At 37.3% G+C, this 20,117-nt stretch overlaps 1 protein-coding gene across 2 annotated transcripts in view; it reads left to right on the top strand.

The window, feature by feature from the left end:
• Positions 1–20,117, top strand: part of plxna4 (plexin A4) — a 242,437-nt gene that overhangs the window by 3,657 nt on the left and 218,663 nt on the right. For both annotated transcript variants that reach the window (XM_041257784.1, XM_041257783.1), the window contains exons 2-3: positions 12,661–13,941; positions 18,857–19,039. In XM_041257784.1, coding sequence (XP_041113718.1) covers positions 12,766–13,941; positions 18,857–19,039 — 1,359 coding nt within the window. In that variant the 5' untranslated portion in view covers positions 12,661–12,765. The remainder of the gene's footprint in view (positions 1–12,660; positions 13,942–18,856; positions 19,040–20,117) is intronic.

Below are 20,117 nucleotides of genomic sequence, written 5' to 3'. Positions count from 1 at the left end.
GTGGTTGGCCAAGGAAACTTACTGCAGCAGATGAAAGACACATCATGCTTACTTCCCTTCGCAATCGGAAGATGTCCAGCAATACCATCAGCTCAGAATTGGCAGAAAACAGTGGGACCCTGGTACACCCATCTACTGTCTGGAGAAGTCTGGTTAGAAGTGGCCTTCATGGAAGTCTTGCGGCCAAAAAGCCATAACTCCAACATGGAAACAAGGCCAAGCGACTCAACAATGCATGAAAACACAGGAACTGGGGTGCAGAAAAATGGCAGCAGGTGCTCTGGACTGATGAGTCAAAATTTGAAATATTTGGCTGTAGCAGAAGGCAGTTTGTTTGCCGAAGGGCTGGAGAGCGGTACACGAATGAGTGTCTGCAGGCAACAGTGAAGCATGGTGGAGGTTCCTTGCAAGTTTGGGGCTGCATTTCTGCAAATGGAGTTGGGGATTTGGTCAGAATTAATGGTGTCCTCAATGCTGAGAAGTACAGGCAGGTACTTATCCATCATGCAATACCATCAGGGAGGCATCTGATTGGCCCTAAATTTATTCTGCAGCATGACAACGACCCCAAACATACAGCAAAAGTCATTAAGAACTATCTTCAGCGTAAAGAAGAACAAGGAGTCCTGGAAGTGATGGTATGGCCCCCACAGAGCCCTGATCTCAACATCATCGAGTCTGTCTGGGATTACATGAAGAGAGAAAAGCAACTGAGGCTTCCTAAATCCACAGAAGAACTGTGGTTAGTTCTCCAAGATGTTTGGGCCAACCTACCTGCCGAGTTCCTTCAAAAACTGTGTGCAAGTGTACCTAGAAGAATTGATGCTGTTTTGAAGGCAAAGGGTGGTCACACCAAATATTGATTTGACGTAGATTTTTCTTCTGTTCACTCAATTTGTGTGTGTGTGTGTGTGTATATATATATATATATATATATATATATATATATATATATATATATATATATATATATATATATATATATATATATATATATAAATAAAAATTTTATTTGTTTGATTTCTTTTGAGTTAGTCATTAATGGGCCCAATAACTTTCGCATAGTGATATTCCCATGTTATCATAAAGGACCATTTATCCATTTATGGCCATTATAAAGAGTGTGTGTGTGAAAACCTGGCACAGCAGGCACAGAACCTCATGCAACAGATGGGAAGGACATATTCCTTGCTTGACCACTAATACACGTTTTATGTTTGGAGGTGTGACACTGACCGCTTAAATCCCAACACTTTCTCGGTTTATACTTCCATCTGTTGTCAAAAAAAAAAAAGAGAAATATCAGTCAGTAGTTACGTACTGTACCAGAATCTGTATTACTTCTAAGTACTATAGCGTAGAGGGTATGTCGCTGCATTGTCAGGCACCACTCTGGATAAGAAAAGACTTATTCACACATGACTGATCCTAAAGCTTCATGTGTGGGGGGTAATACTATAGGTTTTTTTTTCTGGGTATGTATAATGCATTAATCTGAAAGACCTAATAATCTACTGTAGTGGATTGGTAATGTTTAATATCAACTCAGCTGATTTTGGTAAAGCTGGCCTTTTTAAAATGCATCGTATGATTAATTAAACATAATTACGACATTATCATGGTTTACTAATAACCCCAATACCGTACCATTTTTTACCATTAAACAGTGGGTGTGTCAGACAACCTACTCACACTTAGTAGAAAACGAACGCAAGAGTATGCGTACTATTGTTTGCTTACACACTACCCAACACACTTACTTACCCTCTAGGGGTAAAGAGCCACCTAACAGTACCCAACCCACAAGACTGACTACCTTTTACGGCGTTCGGGGGTACCCTCGTCAAGAACAAACTACCAGAGGAATATCAGATACATTTACCACCGAGTACGTAACATAACAGCAAGAGATCCCACGTATTAACCCACTTACACAAGACCTTCTAAGTACTATAGCGTAGAGGGTATGTCGCTGCATTGTCAGGCACCACTCTGGATAAGAAAAGACTTATTCACACATGACTGATCCTAAAGCTTCATGTGTGGGGGGGTAAATGCTTTACCGGATTACAATCTGTGTAAAAGAGAGGATTTGATTTAATTGCAGATGTATTATGAACTGCTTGGCCGGTCTACACATATGGTCATACAGATAGGATTCAACACAGTTACACCCAAGCATTTCAGGTAATTTGCAGCACACGAAGTAGACATGAAGTAACTTTTTTGTCTGAACTGCAAACCTTATACTGAACAAGTACATTCCGGTTGCTGAATAAAGACAATTTCAATGCAGTTTTAAATAAGTGTTATGCCACATGGTTAATAATTAAATCAATATGTCTGTTGTTAGGCAATGAATAGACCCAAACTTGTTGTATGGCTAGATTGCAACAACACGCAAGCATATTAAAAAAAAAAAAGTAATAAGTAATAACTAACGTAGTAACAAAGTATGCAAGTCAAATCTAATATACTGCATGTGGAATTTGGACATAAATGAAAAATAAATTCTGTATTCACAAGAGGACTTTACATATGCTATGTTATGCAAATGAGAAACCTGGTTGACCATTTTTCTTCTTGTTTATAATTTCTAATGAACAGTAATTGTTGCATATAAGATAATGCATGTTTTATAGAACAATGATATACTAAAACTGGAATGAATGCATATACATACATTTAAAGGTACAATAAACAAATACAGTACATGGAAATTCTTGCATAAAAGTAATACATTAATATGTTAGCAATACCAATAGAGTGCTGAATTCGATATGTTCAGTTGTGCAATCTGCATTGTTTCATTTTGTACTACACTGTCAAAAGAGTACAAATTACAGCATGGCAGTGATTTGGACCGTGTTAACAAGTTGGTTTCAGCACACAAACGTTGTTGTATTTTAAATATAGCTGGCAGGAAGCTTTCGGCATACACAGTTACATGTGAGCATGAACACACATCAAACCTATGGTACAGTGCCAACAAAAAGCTCTTTAGTAACAAGCTAGGCAATTAAAACCCTTAAACCATTCACAATTAGAAATAAGTGACAACATATGAAACACACAATAAAACACTGAGTCCTATGTCCTTGTTTAAAGTCGTTAATACTCTGTTTCTCAGGTAATTGTATTGGACTGTAGTGTCCATCCCTTGGTTGGATTTTATGTTTCTAGAGGCTTGGCACAGTGGCAAACTAAGGGCACAGCCTGGCCCTTAGTCTTCTTTTTGCAATTTAGGGTTTGGTTCTTTTTTATTTGACACAGTATTTCCTGCTGGTCTCCAAGTGGGCCATACCACCTACCGACCTTGCACCAGTAAGTCAATTGTCCAGATGTTGGCCTTTTTTTATATTATTAAGCACATGTTTTATGTTCTTATGTAATCTTACTACTGGATTGATTTATAGAAAGCTTTTTAAATGTTTCACCTATCCCAAACACATTGTCCTTTTGGTATTTTATATTCTCCTGTGTAAGTTGGCAATAAGACGTTAGTATTCACTGTGTCACAAGTGCTGGGGCAACTTTCGAGTAATTTAACAGTGACCTTTTACAAAACTGGATTTTTATTTGATTATTTGAGTATATAGATATAATTCATATCTTTGCTGCAGATAGAATCAGGAGTCTGTCTTAAAATTGTTTGGTTTCTTGGGAGCATACTAGCAACATCTATTATTATAGTTATGAATACCTATGGATTCTGCCATTTTGTTTGTTTATGTAAAATTGTCATACCTGTACCTATGTGTAATTTGAAATGGTGTCTATCAATCTCAATTTGGATTTTCTTTTTTAATAATATGTGGGATATTTGTCTATCAGTATCCTTTTAGCTCTTGTGCGTCTAGGGTTCAGCAGCTGGTAAGGTAGCCCTTGTGCTACACATAGATTTTTATAAATAGATCAGTTTCTATTGGCCTCTAAAAATAGAACCACGAATAACAAAGCTGGGACTGGTTTAATGATGTGTTTATTATTTTATAGATAACCTATTTGTGATCTTGCTATTGCTTTTTATAAATGGAGTGGTTTAGGATATCATTTATATGTTGTTACTTAAAAGTGATCCCCCTACACTATTCATTTTTAAAAAGTAAAAAGATACCATTGACTTATGTATATAAATAATATTGTTCTGAATAAGATGCTCAGACCTTTTGTCCTGACACCTTCCATATTGGTCAGGCACAAGGCCTAGATTGTAATTCTAGGCAACGTGTCTTGTTGCTTTATGTATGTGTGCTGTATGATTTCCAGGCGATTTTTCCACAGTAAGCTATCAAACACTATGGCATCCCCGTCACCCTCCGTTCTGAAAAAAAGGACTGTAGCTTTTCAGTCATTACAGGAATATGTTCATTGTATCTGATTTAGGTTAGCTTTCCGAGTTGTTGTTATGCTAACTTTAAAACTGCCTTTATAAAAAGTGACTTCCTAGTAGAAAACAGTATCAGGTATTTATAGATGCTTGTGTAGTTACCTGAAGTTCTTTCTGTGGGCTATTAGTATAAATGTGTAAAAAGTGTTGAAAGCTGATATCCTGAATAGATGACCGGTACTGTGATGTTTATATAAATTGAAAACAGATGGTATGACTAGTAAAAAAAAAAAAAAAAAAAAAAGACAACTTAAAAAAACGCTAAATTGTTTAACAAAAAAAATAAATAAATAACTGCACTTTCTATTTAAATATTTATAAAGCGTGGATATTTTATGTACCAGAATGTGTTTTCAACAATGGGGATGCTAATTAAAGAGCAATTCACATATTGAGCTGAAGAGATGTTTAAGTGTTTTATAGTATGAACAACATTTCAGAAAATCAATATAAATCAAACAAGGAATGGAAGTGAGCTGGAATTTTGACGGTAATGTATCACGGAGTGTGTTTAACAAATAGTGAAGATCCACTGTTGATTTTAAAATATCTCTGGGATAGATGTTTAGGGAAAGGAGTATATGTTAATGAAAAACAAATAAAGTAATAATATATTTTTTTGGGTAAATAATGTAATGGTAAGAATATTGTCCTCCACTAAGTATGCATATCCCTGTCCAAAGGGGATCCCGTGGCAGTGCCAGTGAGATAAAAGGAGTCTGTTTTCCCGCCCATCCATATGGGATCTTTTAAAAACACGTGGGTTGATCTGCTTCTTTTTGAGAATACTTATGGCTCAAATGTTGTATTTGTAGTCCTGGAAGGATGTATATTTCTAAGATTCTCGTTTTAGAAAAAGACTTCAAAACCTTTCGTCACCAGTACAGTATATTTCTGAGGATAATGAAAATCTGCTATCTGTCAATTGATTTACATTTAGCATCATATTAGATTTTAATCCAAAGTACTATTTAACCAGGCATTTTAAATGCAAGCCATGCTTGCTTCCTGTGCTTCTGTCTCTGTAGATTTTGTTGATGGGTTGACACTACCACCTGTGGGGAAGTAAAGAGCAGTGTAGTGGAAAAGAAACATTCTTTTGAACCCATCGGACATCAGATATGATAATCTGAAAGACATGTACACAGAAGCTGGACAAAATAGTCCATCAAACGGATTTTGGGTAGTTCCATTGGGCCGGATGTACAAAAAACAGGAGATAAACTGATAAAATGGCTCTATTCTGAAATCTTCTTCTCACGAGTTATTTTGAGAATGCTTTTTTGTAATTAGGTACATTATATACAGTAGTCTCTATACACTGCCTGTCCACTTTATTAACCTGTCTACCTGTCTGCATTTCGTATTGCCCCGGATTAGAGATCCAAATTCCACTGATCATGTAATGTGGCATGTGATCCCTGCAGAACTACAAAGTTGCTGTAGTTTATGCAAGCATTGATGCAGATCAAGTCCAGCCAACAGTGCTGCACTTGTACCCGGATGGCGAGGCCTGCTTTCAAATCCGTAATGCACCCATCCACTATGCCAAAATTGTGGACGAATGATTTGCAGAGCATGACACCATATTTCCTGGATCTCAATCATCATCAACTGAATGTATTAACATCTCCTGAGACACATTCCAGCACTCAGCCACCTCATGTGAAGGCTGTGATCAGTGCAAATGGTGGCCCAAACCTATTTCGGGTAATGCAGATGGTGCAAGTTGATATACAACACACAAGGGCAGAGTGGCAATAGGTCTGGGAAGCCTATTGTTATTGCTGGGACTGTTCTTTATTATTTTTCTTTGCATCAGTCGCTCAAAAACTCACCAGATTCTGCAGGTTCGTAGATGCTTATGGGAAGGTGGAAAATGGTAAATATATCGGATGGTACAGACGTCAAAATCACAAATGACAAAGATCTTCTCCCAAACCACTAGTCCAATTGAAACAAACCCAATGGCACATATGATTGTAGTGTGGTTTAACCCTTTGCGGTCCATTTATTCAGTGCTTGTCATGCATGTCAGGTCCAGTTTATTTTCACAGGAGCTGTTTATTTTACACGCTCTGTTTAAAATATTTTTTTTCCCCAGAGTAAAACAGGTTTAAAAGGCATTGAATCCTAAATGACACTAAGTACTCTATCTCCAGCAAAGCCCCACCCCTTGTTCTCTGTATTTCACATACCTCTTTATAGTCATGCATACTGATAAATCCTCTCTTGATCACTCGTTTTATCATCAAACTCCTCAATAATGCGATCCAAGTAATTATTTTATTACTATAACATCTCAAAAAGCTCTGCACATGTCTGTGATCTTCTTAGAGAGCTGGATGCCAAAGCAGCTGTCTCCATTGTTTACATCTGTGTTATCTCCGTGGTGCATGGGGCTATCAGGTACTCCCTTTTTTTCGGCTTCATTCGGTTCCTATCTGTCTCACTTGGCCATTTAAAGGTTTTCTCTGCTTTTTCCAGAGAAAAAACGACTAGAGACCTGTTCCTTATGTCTTTTTGATGTTGTGGGACAGGGTCAGACATCAGACTGGAAAGGGAAAATTGTAATGTCGGACCTGGTCCGGCATAGGACCGCAGAGGGTTAAAGGGTGTTAAAGGGAAGTTGCTACAATAAAAAATATGGTGGCCTGTGGCAAAATGGTTAACAGTGTGCAGGTGATCAATAAACACAGACAATTATAATCCAAGTCCAATGTTGTTTCATGGTTTGTAATCCAATTGCCTGATGGTATAACAACAGTAAATAATAAATAATGTTAACAGGCAATACAGTGGCGTGTATTTCTCTGTTTAAATCCACGGTTGGTTCTCAAATAATAAACAGCCCTGTTCTTATTCACCCACACATAACACAAACACAAGTCCACAGTGAGTGCTCGAGTGCTTGTAGTGAATATACAGTCTTTAATGAAACAAAGTGCAGTGATGTTGTCCGGGTTGGTGTTGGTCTTTGGCGACAGCTCTGGATCGTGTTAGCCATGTAAACAATAACAAACAGCATTTTCAGACAAGACAAAACAAACAAAACACTCCCGATATATTTCATAATGCTGGTCCTTCCAGGTCATTCCATAACCATAACTGAAGGAACAGATTACGTTGCTTCGTCCCCTATTTGTACCATCACATATGACCCCTTTGTAAACGATTGCAGCCGCTCCTCCTGTCCATGGCTGCCACATCTTTTCCCTTCCGGGTCGATGACTTAGTGCATCGAAGCTCCGCCCCCTTTCAACTTCCTTTTAACCCTGGAAATGAAGTGTCAGGCCAAACAGTCCAGGGTACTCTGTTCCTGTTACTTGGTGTCCTCACAGGTCAGGAGGGAGATTTAGCATCAACGATCCTTCTATTTCTGTCACACAGACACATTGGATGACATCATCAACATACAAAACTGGCTTAAAAAACGTTGTCTCTGCATTGTAGCAACTTCCCTTGACCAAATCTTAAAAACAGCCATACTAGGATCATTTGTGCCAATTTTTGGTTCAATTGGACATCATCAACATACAAAACTGTCTTAAAAAACCTCTGAAATCGCTAGTCCGATTGAACCAAAAATTGGCACACAGAATTCCTAGTATGGTTGTCTTTAAGATGTGGTCAAGGGAAGTTGCTACAATAATAACATTTAAAAAAAAAAAAAACATGGCAGCCATTTTGGATGACATCATCAACTTACAAAACTGGCTAATAACTCATTGTAGATTGCAGATCGGGCCATGGTTACTATGGAACACATAGAGTAACCTATGTATTCTCTATCAAAAAATGTCATTGCCTGTGCCTTTGACCTCTCCTAAAAGTCAAATGTAAAACTGGCTTATAACTCCTGAGAGTGCAGATAGGGTCATGGTTACTGTGGAACACAGATAGTAACTCATGTATCCATTCTGCACTGTTTGCTAAAGTGTTTGATACTGGTAATGTTATTGGTACTGGCATTCTGCACTAAGTGCTAAAGTTTTTGGTATTGGTACTAGAAGTCGTAAAGTTGCTGGCAACTTCTAGTGTAATTTGTTCTTTCATTGATATTAAGTGGAGTGTTGTGTTGTAGAAGCAGGGATCAGCAAATACAAAGGGCTCGGATTTCCTTTCATCAGAGATGTAACTCCTAACACGTGTTTAGTTAAAAAGGAACGCACTAATTTAGACAATTTTTTTTTAAAGCTCGTAGATATGGATGTACATAGTTTTATTGCCTAAATTTACTCTGGCCTTACTTAAACAGCATATCCTTCACAAAAAGAAAAAAAACAACAATAATGAATTCAAATTCATAATACTGCTTAATGATATGTCTGGCTAACAAATGTAATGCAAAACAATCTAGGACAATCATATGTTGGGAGATAAAATTACTTCTCCTGCCAGGGGTGCATAATCCTCCTATCCGATGTTTAAAGCATGAAAAGAGGCTGGAACTGTCAGCTCCTTGTTTTGTAAATAAATATGTTTGAACAAGACACATGTTGTAGGAAATGGCATATTCAGTGTGTGGTGCAGAATGTAATTACAACAACAAAGATAGGCATATAGTACAAAGATAAATGAGAGCTAATGTGGTTCATTTTAAATGTACTGTACCTGGTAGGAATTTTTGTTTGTTGCAAAGTAAATGCTTGGAGCTGTGAACGATGAATGCATTCATGTATATTTATGAATTATAAAACAGATTCAGGGATTGGCTTTTGGTCTTATCGATGCCTTGATAGTGACATTTGGCAGTTACATTTACATCTGGCATATAGGATTCAGAAGACCTGAAGTGTTGTCTCGTGAAATACATGCAAAACGGCTTGGAAGCAAATCCGTTTTTTCTTGTCAAGCCTGTCTGTGTAAGCGTTAAATTAATTTCTAGTATGTGAAAGCAACAGGATTGTCTCCTTGGTTTGATAAATGATTTAAGGACAAATATTCTTGCTGTTTTACTGCGTTCTACAGTAAAGTGTTCCGTTGTGCATTTCACTGTGAAATTGACAATGCAAGATCTGGCTTTGGGAATGTCGTGATACAGATAAAAGGTTCTAGCTTTCAGTTCCCATTCTATCTGACCAGCTTTTCACAGGTGCACCACAAATATGGGACTCAAGTCATAGTAGCATGCACATTTTAATGTTAAAGAGCAAATCAATTCTAAGAAAAGGCTTGCTACGTAGAGAAGGTTGCATGCAGAGCCTCTTTACTGATAAAATCAATTGAAAAAGCACTTGCCCATATGGAACAGACTTGAATTTTAACCAAAATGTATCATACGTTTTGTCTGAGCTATTTTGGTGAATCTGCCTTATTCTTTAAAGAAGTACAGAACGCATACAAAAAGGGCAATTTCAGATATACTATTGTCTATTGCAGTGGTACTTGAAGAAGGCTTTCTGAAAATCAGTTACAGTATTTATCCTTCTTATATGGCCCTTTTAATTTTAAGGTACCGGTAAACTTTTACAGTAAGCATTTGCTATCTCTCAGTTTTAAAACTTCACAACATAACACAGTGGAATGATCACAGTATCATATAGTAATTGTAGGATAGTACTGCGTGGGATTTCACGTGGGGAAAACTAACAAAAAAGCAGAAACGACAATGCTTTAATTGGCTTTGAAATAATTTCAAACTGGTCAATAGATTAACAAGCATGGTGGGTGTCTTCGGTAAAAGTCGTATCTGCAACGTATCGACAATAACAATCAACTGTTTTGTTAGAGTTTCTAAAAAGTCTGGCACAAACAATTTTGGCTGTTACTTTAATTAAACCCTTATAGAAAAACAAAAAAACAACACACAAATGCTTAACACAAAGAACAGTCCTACTACAGTAGCAGGGGCAGTTTACACTGCCTCTGGGTTTCTGATTGCAGCATCAATTCCAGATTTTTTTTTTAATCCACTGATTGGAAATGTCAGGTCTACTTTTAATGTATTTAAGCAAGTGTGCTTCATCACTGCCATTCTTATATCCACTTTACATGTTCTTTCCCTCGTCCAGCGCTTCTTAAAACTGTTCTGTATATCAGTCTGACAGAGAGCGGGATCGCTACGAGTACTGTGTGCAACCCTCTGATTGGTTGAAGTATTATTGGCAATCCAATCAAAACCGCCAATAATTATCTGTTGGTTATATAGTATAGGTTAAGATTTGTGCTGAAATTGTTTAAAAAATAAATAAATAAATCCTTACCCTTCTAAACCCCCCTCCCCCAAGGATACAGTCTGCGCCCCCTAGTTTGAGAAATACTGACCTGATCTATGGCAATGAATGCAAATGAATTTATATGCCCCTGTTATTGCCAGCTATTTACTTGATTTTACCAATTTCATGTACTTGTCATGCAGAAGATACAATAATAATTTAAAAGTAATAAACAATTACTTATTTTGGTATAAACGATCTTTAAGCTTACTTAAATAACACCATTGGTCAAAGCATGTAAAAAACTGCACAGCTCAGTAACAATGATGAGTTTTTAAAGATATTCTAAATAGGGATGCACTGAATCCAAGTCTTTGGGATTTGGCCGAATACCGAATCCATCTCAAAAGATTCGTCAGAATACCGAGCCTACAAAAACTGTCAAGAAAACTGAAGGAAACTGTTGAGTGAAAAAACAGACTGGGAGCTACTAACAAGGGACACGCACAATCTATAGTTTTGAGCCTTTTAGTTAATAGTATTTTTATTAACAAACGGAAATATGTCCCTGAATAAGATATTAGTTTGAAACTTACACAATTTACCGCTAGCCCCCTCTCCCCCCACAACAGAAATATAAAAATACAGAACTGTTTACTTCTCCTTTACAAGAAAGGAGAGCTGCATCTTTGCCATAACCCACTATTTTCTTTATTGACGGTTCAACCAGTGTCAATTGATCTGAGAGCTATGAGGACAAAATTAACGTGAGTGACCTGAATCTCCCTGTGAAATAAAACCCACGTTGATTTAAATGCACCGTATGTGGAACACCTATCGAATAGGCTGCGAAATAGTTTTAAAATTATTTTAATAAAACACAGCAGTTCCCAAATGGTTCAACTTGTATGGGCACGTTACAGTAATGTAATGCCATTTACTAAAGCATATTGTTCAACAGCGTCTTGCACATTTGACAGTTGTAACGTTACAAAAAAATATATATTTCTGTGCTCCGAGTTTTTCTTTTTTTTTCTCAGCATGATCTCTAGAACACGTTTCACAGACAAAGCAACAATGCACAAAAGTCTACATCAGTTTGCTGTTACTATATATTACAGGTTTATAGCATAACTTTACACCATGAAAAGTGTGATATGACTGTGCTGTATTTGCGTACGGAGAGGATGTGTTTACATTCAGCAGCTGTATGACGTGTTTAGTACGTGCGCGACAAGTAATTTAGGGAGTCGAGCTGCGACAGAGTTCATCAAACGTGTTCTTGTTCTTGAATACCTGTTGTTAAATACAACAGTTACATTCAGTACCGGATTGGTGTCTTTATTATTTAAAGAAGAAATGCACACATTGGAGGGATGTATTAAAATGGCTGTGCATCTAGGTGGATGTAGGATTCGGATTTGGTTCACCGAATCCTAAGCATTTTTGGTCGAATCTGAACCCTGCTCAAAAAGTAGGTATTTGGGCCGAATCCGAAACTATATCCTAGATTCGGTGCATCACTAATTGGAACCAGAAAGAGCAGCCTGTTGACCACCCACTCTGTGAACCCCTGAGTCACTCCCTAACACTATACTCAACATTCAACAGCAGGGTCATATTGACATACTGTTATTCATTTGAAGAATATGTTGGCCCACTTTGGATCATTAACAATTTATAGACAATAAAGGTTACAACTTTTTTTTAAAGACATCCCTGCATAATTGTGTAGCAGTCCTGAGATTATGCAGTAAAACAAGTGGCAGCGATTCAAGATTTGAATGACACAGTTTTTGTATTCTTTAAGTAAAGCACAGGGACTTAGCAGACAAGTTACGCAGACAATACTAACCCTAGCTAGCTGCTTACAAAGGTATTTTGGTGCTCACTTATTGTTTTAATTGTTGACTGAGATTTTATTTGAAGTTTTTTAATTATAGTACAAAAAAAAGACTTGGTAGGGAAATAAGACACTACTTCACACAATCGCAGACTGGGTAATCTATAATTCAAATTCTTTATGCCTACATTTATATGTGGGGTGCATAATCTATAAGAAAACAATTAAAACATGAAATGTTATCTTAATATATTTTTTCTCTATTGCAGGTCTACAATGCTTAGAAGTGGAAGCACAATATTGGATCAAGATTGGTTAAAACTGTTTGACTGAGAGTTCATCCCGGGAAAAGAAATTGTATTGAAATTGTAGAAATGGCATCTGTTCTGCGGAAATTGACTTGTTTGACCTTTTACTTCATGCCAATTCTAACAACTGTATCTGCCTCTAGGCAACCTGTGCACGTCAACAAGGAATTCAGCACTTTCCATTTAGAAAATTCTGAATGGACTTTCAACCACTTGGCTGTGGATGTAAGAAACGGGAATGTTTACATGGGTGCTGTAAATAGAATCTACAAACTTTCAGCTGACTTGAAAGTCCAGGTAACCCACCAAACTGGACCAGATAAGGACAACCCTAAGTGTTATCCTCCAAGGGTAGTCCAGCCTTGCAATGAGCCGCTAACCATAACCAACAACATTAACAAAATGCTGTTGATAGATTACAAAGAAAATAGGTTGCTGGCATGTGGTGGTCTTAACCAGGGGATCTGCAAGCTGCTAAGACTAGAAGACCTCTTCATGCTTGGGGAGCCATCCCATAAGAAGGAGCACTACCTGTCTGGGGTGAATGACAGTGCCTCAGTGTTTGGGGTAATTGTCTCCTACAAGGACTCCGATGATAAGCTTTTTATTGCCACTGCTGTTGATGGTAAGCCAGAGTATTTCCCTACTATATCCAGTAGGAAATTAACCAGGAACTCTGAAGCTGATGGGATGTTTGCCTATGTGTTTCATGATGAGTTTGTGGCTTCCATGATCAAAATCCCTTCAGATACTTTTACTATTATTCCAGACTTTGACATCTATTACATCTATGGTTTCAGCAGTGGAAACTTTGTTTACTTTTTGACTCTGCAGCCGGAAATGACCAGTCCTACTGGTTCCACCACCAAGGAACAGGTCTACACATCCAAACTGGTTCGACTCTGCAAAGAGGACACAGCATTTAATTCATATGTTGAGGTTCCCATTGGCTGTGAGAAGAATGGAATTGAGTACTGGTTACTTCAGGCTGCCTACTTGTCTAAAGCTGGTGCTATTTTAGCCAGGTCACTGGGCATCAGTCCTGATGATGATGTCCTATACACCATTTTCTCCAAAGGGCAGAAATGGAGGATCAAGTCTCCTGAGGAATCTGCCCTTTGTGTCTTTGTTCTAAAAAACATTAATGACCGAATTAAGGATAGGCTTCAGTCTTGCTACAAGGGAGAAGGAACATTGGATTTGGCCTGGCTTAAAGTCAAGGATATTCCTTGTAGCAGTGCAGTAAGTTTCCCTTCATCATACATTTCCTCCTTTTACTAAACATTTATAGGGCTATGCAGTTGATGAGTTAGACGACCTGAATAGTTAAGGTTAATATGCTGCTACATTATAGTTTAGGTCAGGCATTCACTGGGTCCTGGGCTAATGTTAAGTTATAATTCCCAGACTGGGCTCTAATTGGAGTAGGCCATTATTAATAATGTATTTGTTTCTCCTGTTTAAGAAATAAAATATTCTGTATTTTGGCATAAAGTGATAGTGATGTTCCCTGTAGGGTAGACAATTACTGTATAAATTATTTTTCAGGCTCACATTTGTTCAGATAATCAAGTGGAATAAATAAAAGAACATTAACAATATAACCTTATCTGTAACTGCTGTAGCTATGGCTACTCGTCCCTCCTGTTTAAGTCAGGCAGTTGCCATTGATCTTAAAAACTACAGACCTACTACTTTCTTAAGAAGTGACACATCTGCTGGGTTCAAGAGTAAGCTTGAAGTGTGCATCACATCTTCTGTCTGGTCCCAAGAACAGAAGTCTGCGAGTGCTTTATGTTATTATTTGATTTTTTAAATCTCAATATACTGTGGTGAACCTCGGTTCCTGCAAGCAGGGGCTTCTCACAGGCGGAGGTGGGACGCGAACCTGGGCCCTCCTGCTTTTGAAGCATCGCACCAATTCCGCTTTACAAAAGAGCCCGCTCCCTTGCAGGAGCAGATGTCGGGCTTATGTCTTCATGTTTAGATTGCGTCACCTACCAGCCCTACAATATAATGGAAGCTGTTAAGATTACATTATGAGGTAGAAAACCAAACAACGGCAGAGGGAGGGCTTTATTTGTATCCTATATTTTTACCTGCTTCATCTGCAGAGGATACTGAAGACACTAGCTGGCATTAATATTTTGATTTGCCCATTTAAACAGGTACAATTTGACCTGAAACCCCCATAAATGTAGGGTTAAGTGAAGTAGATAATTCTAAAGAACTTTGGAGTAGTATTCAGCTGTGTTTTGTGTTCTATTGGACTCAAGTAATACACCATGGAAACAAAACCTATTAGAAAAGTCACAAAAATATTAAGTGTGTTAGTGAGCTTTACGGGGACAATTCAATTTCAAAATATTGAATACAAATACAGTAGGTGCAGCATATGGTTCAAGTTGTTTTAGTTACATAAGTCAAATTAAAAACACAGAACCACAGAAAACTATTTTGAATCGTTGAATATAAATTGAATGATGTCAACCAAATTTCCTTTGCTATGTATTATTGTTGACAGAAACAAATTGGATTTTAAGGCTTTTTAAATTAACATTGGAAACCTGATATTAGATTTTTAAAGAATGTGTCCCTAGAAAGGAAGAGGGAATAAATATTCCAGAGATAGATTGGGTCTTCTTACTGTTGTTTGTTTACGGAGTGCTTCTTTATATTCTGTATGTCAGTCTTCCATATCCAAAAGGTTAGATTGCAAAACTAGTGCTGTCTCTCAAATAGGTTCATAGTTATTTTTAACAATTATATTTTTTTCAGGTCAGATTCCCCTCCTTAAAGGTTACTGTTCATGCAGCTCATTAAAGAATAAGTAGCAGGATTCTGAAAAATCTAGTGTTGCACGTCCTTTTTGAAAAGAGCTTTGAAACAGACTTTAAAGTTATAAGTGTAAAATGTTTTCATGATGTTAACAATGAAAAGAAAAATGACAGGCACATTTATTTAAACAGTTGTAGCAACATGTGGAGACGTATAATGCTATATTTATCATAATTCCGCTACCTACTCTTTCACGTTTTGAGTGCCAGAGATATGTCTTGTCATTTTATAAACAAATACCATGTATGGATGGAAAACCTGCTCACTGAACAATTTGATGACGTTATTTTTGTAGAATGTTGTCACATTAGTTAAATTTAAGGAAAAACAAAAATCTGTTAGATTAATGAATTCATGCAACATGACGTGTGTGTGTGTGTGTGTGTATATATCTATATATATATATATATATATATATATATATATACACACACACACACATACAGTCGTTTGCAAAATCATTCACCCTCTGCAAAGTTTTCACATTTTGTTGGCGCCTGAGAGTTCTCCACAACGCTTTCAAATTAGAATTTACATCTAGAATATACACAAACCACTCCACGTTGATAAAGTTAATTAATGCATATAGATTATAAATTAAGATTTACAGAGAAAAACAGATTAATCTTGGTTGCATAAGTATTCAACCCCTTTGCTACTGCACCCTAAATCAGCTCAGGTGCAAATGGTTTATTTGAAAGGTCACATAATTAGTGAAATGGTTTAAGCCTGTGTGTACTCAAAGTGGTTTAACTTTGTAGATAATTTCCCTCAGCTATATAAAGACTTTCAAGCTGCAACTCATATAGTGATCCAACAAAGCAACCTTGAAGACCAAGGAGCTTTCGAAGCAAGTCAGGGATAAAGTGGTAGAGAGGCACAGAGCAGGAGAAGGGTACAAGAAAATTTCAAAGGCGCTGATTATCCCTCTCAGCACAGTGAAGTCCATCATTAAGAAGTGGAAGTATTGTTATTATTTGTTTATAAGGAGACGCCTTACCTTTGTTACGATCATATTCAATATCAGTTTCTGGTGGTACGCTAGGATCCTGGGGATCGAGGCAGCAGCATTTTCAAAATGTCCACAGGAACTGTCAACGCACTAGCAAAGGTTTTTGCCTTCTGCTTCGATCTTTACTTGGTTTGTATTTTATATTTTGCAATTTGAGCAAAATAATATACTCAAACACCGCAAAAACGTTTCATTTCGGTCTTTCCAAATTTGGTCATGTTCAAATCGCGAAATGGTTATTTTTTTGGGTCAGTGTTAGAAATCACTGATTGAGTGTTACAGATGCACACACAAATAAAAAAATAATCAGTGTTACATTACCTGTTTGCTGTATTGTACGGTATATGAACAGGTATTCTATTGTGCTAGGACAATTCCCAGGGTTTTCCAGCTTTAGTTACTGCAGTCCCTATTGATTAAATTAGAATGATCGAATATCTGTGCAAGATGACATCATTGGCAGACTGAGCATTCTTTAGCTGGGAAACACTGCCTGCTGTTGGAAGCTGGATATCCTGTATCACTGTCAGATACAAATACAGTACCTGCATTTGCTGAAGGAAGGACTTCATCTAGAGTCGCTACTGCGGCTAACACTTGGTCTTAATAGCAAGATTCAACAAATGCACAAGTGGTCAAAAGTACAGTCCAGTTAAGCAGTGTGATTATATGACTATGCACTAAATCGGACTAAAGCCAAGTGAGTACACAAAAGGTGCATTGACAATCCTAACCTTTTCTAATCTGAGTAATAATCTGGATGTAGTAAGCCAGTTAGCATTTCTAAAAATAAATACCGCCCTCTTACCAACTCCTTCTGTTGCTGTTTATGTGATTGCATAAACTTACAAATGTGCTGTCAGTAAATGGAGTAATGGTGGTGTTTTGTTACTCAGGGGCTTGCCAGCCGCATCAAGGAGAAAATGAATACCCACTGTACCCACTGACTAACAAGCCTTATTTATTTTTAAGCATCATTAAACATGTTCACAGTTCCAGAAAGAGTGTCATTCACACTGTTACTGAAGAATACAGAAATTATGCTACTGTGTTGTAAAGATTAAGGCTCAGGATAATCTTTGTAGAGAGCTGGGCAGGAGAGTTTTGGCCGATGGTCATGAACTCTTGTTTACTTCCATACAAACTCCCTGCTATACCTCTCATATTCTATCTCTCTCTTCATGGGTTTTTTCATTTTTTTGCCCATGCTAAAAAGGCACTCGCATTTTTCAACCAAAATCTTTAAAACTACCGTTCTAAGAAAAGACTGATATTAGGTCAGTCAGTACATTCTTGCTGTTGTAGAAAGACCCTGATTCTTTTGGGCAACCTGCAGCAGTTCAGAGAGGTGGGAACTCCAGTTTTTTTCTATTAATTGGGGAGCTTAATAGGGGAGAGCATGGATCAGTGCATTGGTTTGCCTAAGATTCAGAACAATGCTGTTCTTTTTATGGTGCAATTCAATGTAATGTTTGTGAAAATCTGGAGCAGGGTGAACCAATGTGGCCCTTAAATATATATATATATATATATATTATATATATATATATATATATATATATATATATATATATATATTAAATATGTCTGCCAGCCTAAACTTTTGAAAACAATATAACATTCCAGTTTTTGGAAAGAAATAGTCAGTCATACAGCAGCTAGCATGGAGCCCTGGTATGTAGCCTCCTCATATGGTGTAAGACAAGCAAAAAAGAATAACATAGCAGAAGCAGATATATCATGTGGCTACACTTTTAACAAGGCCCCAACTTTAAATGAGCACCATTAGTCTGGCTTGGCAGGCAGTGTCCACTGCACGTAGCTTTGTTTGACAGCGAAGCATTTGTAAAGGTCAGACATTGAAAACAAAATCACCAGTTCCTATTTTCAGTTGAAATGAATTATTATTCCATTCTGCCTCCTTTATCAATTTCTCCACTTTCCTTTCCCCCTTTATTTGTTGTACAGTACATACTGTATCTCTTCCATGACTGTATGTGTATCTGCGCCATCCTTAAAGACATGACTATCAAAACGTTACCATGACATTCATTGCACTGACATTTGTGAAAACAGGGTGGGTACCGCTGATCTAGTATAAGTGAATGAACTTTGAACACAGAAGTCATGTCAAAGTCATTACAGCTTTTTGCTTCACTGTTGTGGTCTATTTTCTTTAATGATAGTCTGGTTGAACTTGGTGGAGGAGATTGTTTTAATACCAGTTAAAAGTCACATATTTCTGAGGGATTTTGTCATTGAGACACAGCCGTGGAAATGCAATCATGCCTTTTGTTTTCTCTGCAGCTTTTAACTATCGATGACAATTTCTGTGGGTTGGATATGAATGCACCGCTGGGAGTTTCAGAGTTGGTGAGGGGTATTCCTGTCTTCACTGAGGATTCGGACAGAATGACTTCAGTCATTGCATACGTCTACAAGAATCACTCACTGGCCTTCATAGGAACCAGGAGTGGCAAGGTGAAAAAGGTAAGAGGATATTTACTGAATCAGGAGATGGATGTTTGTGTAAAGTGTCAAGTATAGGCTATGTACAGATCGACTGAACTTTGCTAATAAAACTTAGCAGACTGCAATGCAATATAGATCTAAAAATGTAGTGCAGGCAATCCAGTGGGTGGAATGCAGTAATTGTAATGACTGCTTTGAGTCCTGATACCAGAGGACAATATGAACATTTCAGTTTGATATACTGCAGTATGTGCGGTCTGTTTACTGAGGTGTCCAATTCACAAAATGACAGGTTACAGTAGGTGTGTGTAATCATTTGTGTAAAGACTAAAATCTTAGTTGTAAGTGTTTTTTTTTTTTTTGCTTGTTTTTGTTAGACAGACAGATTGTTTGTTTTAAAATTGGGAGCAATTCTCCAAAGACTTCTGAGTTCATGGCAAATTGACATTCGCCATTTTGCAAAAAGGAGGACATCTGATCCAAGTTTAGTGGTCAAATCCCCTCTTTGCCGCTAGGCGAGAAACACATTATTCTGTCACTTGACATAAGAATAATGCCATTGTTATGCCCTTGAAGTCCAACTGTCATGAAAAGAGAATGAACCTGTCAGTTTAGATTCCAGTTTATTAATTCCGTTATAAATCATAAAGTTAACTTAAAGTTAAGGTCAGAGTTCCATAAGACAGATTCTTATTGATTTGATATATGAATATAGTTTTGAGCATTCTTCAAGAAAAATGGCATATGATTGTCAATGCAAACAAAAAAAGAAAAGGACATTGATAAATAAAATAACTACTGAAAGAAAGCCATCAATTTAATACATTTTTAAAGACAGTTGTAAGGAAATTATATATACAGTTATGTGCTCCAGCAGTGGCAGTTTTCTCCTTGTTTTGGTGCTATAGGAGGCTAGGGTATAATACACCATGGAACAATACACATTAATGATTCTGAAATCCCAGGAGAATGTGCTACATTTTCATAAGACCGTAATGTAAAGTAAGCAGCTTGAAACCTCAAATGTTTATATAACAAATTGCTGTATTTCCTGTGTTGTGGCTAACCCTAGACCACACGTGGCTTCAGTATTGAG

The sequence above is a fragment of the Polyodon spathula genome, chromosome 8 (genome assembly GCF_017654505.1).
Source record: "Polyodon spathula isolate WHYD16114869_AA chromosome 8, ASM1765450v1, whole genome shotgun sequence".
NCBI classification, from domain to species: Eukaryota; Metazoa; Chordata; class Actinopteri; order Acipenseriformes; family Polyodontidae; genus Polyodon; species Polyodon spathula.
The sequence above is the reverse complement of the archived record's forward strand: the minus strand, read 5'-3'. Positions and strand labels throughout refer to the sequence as shown.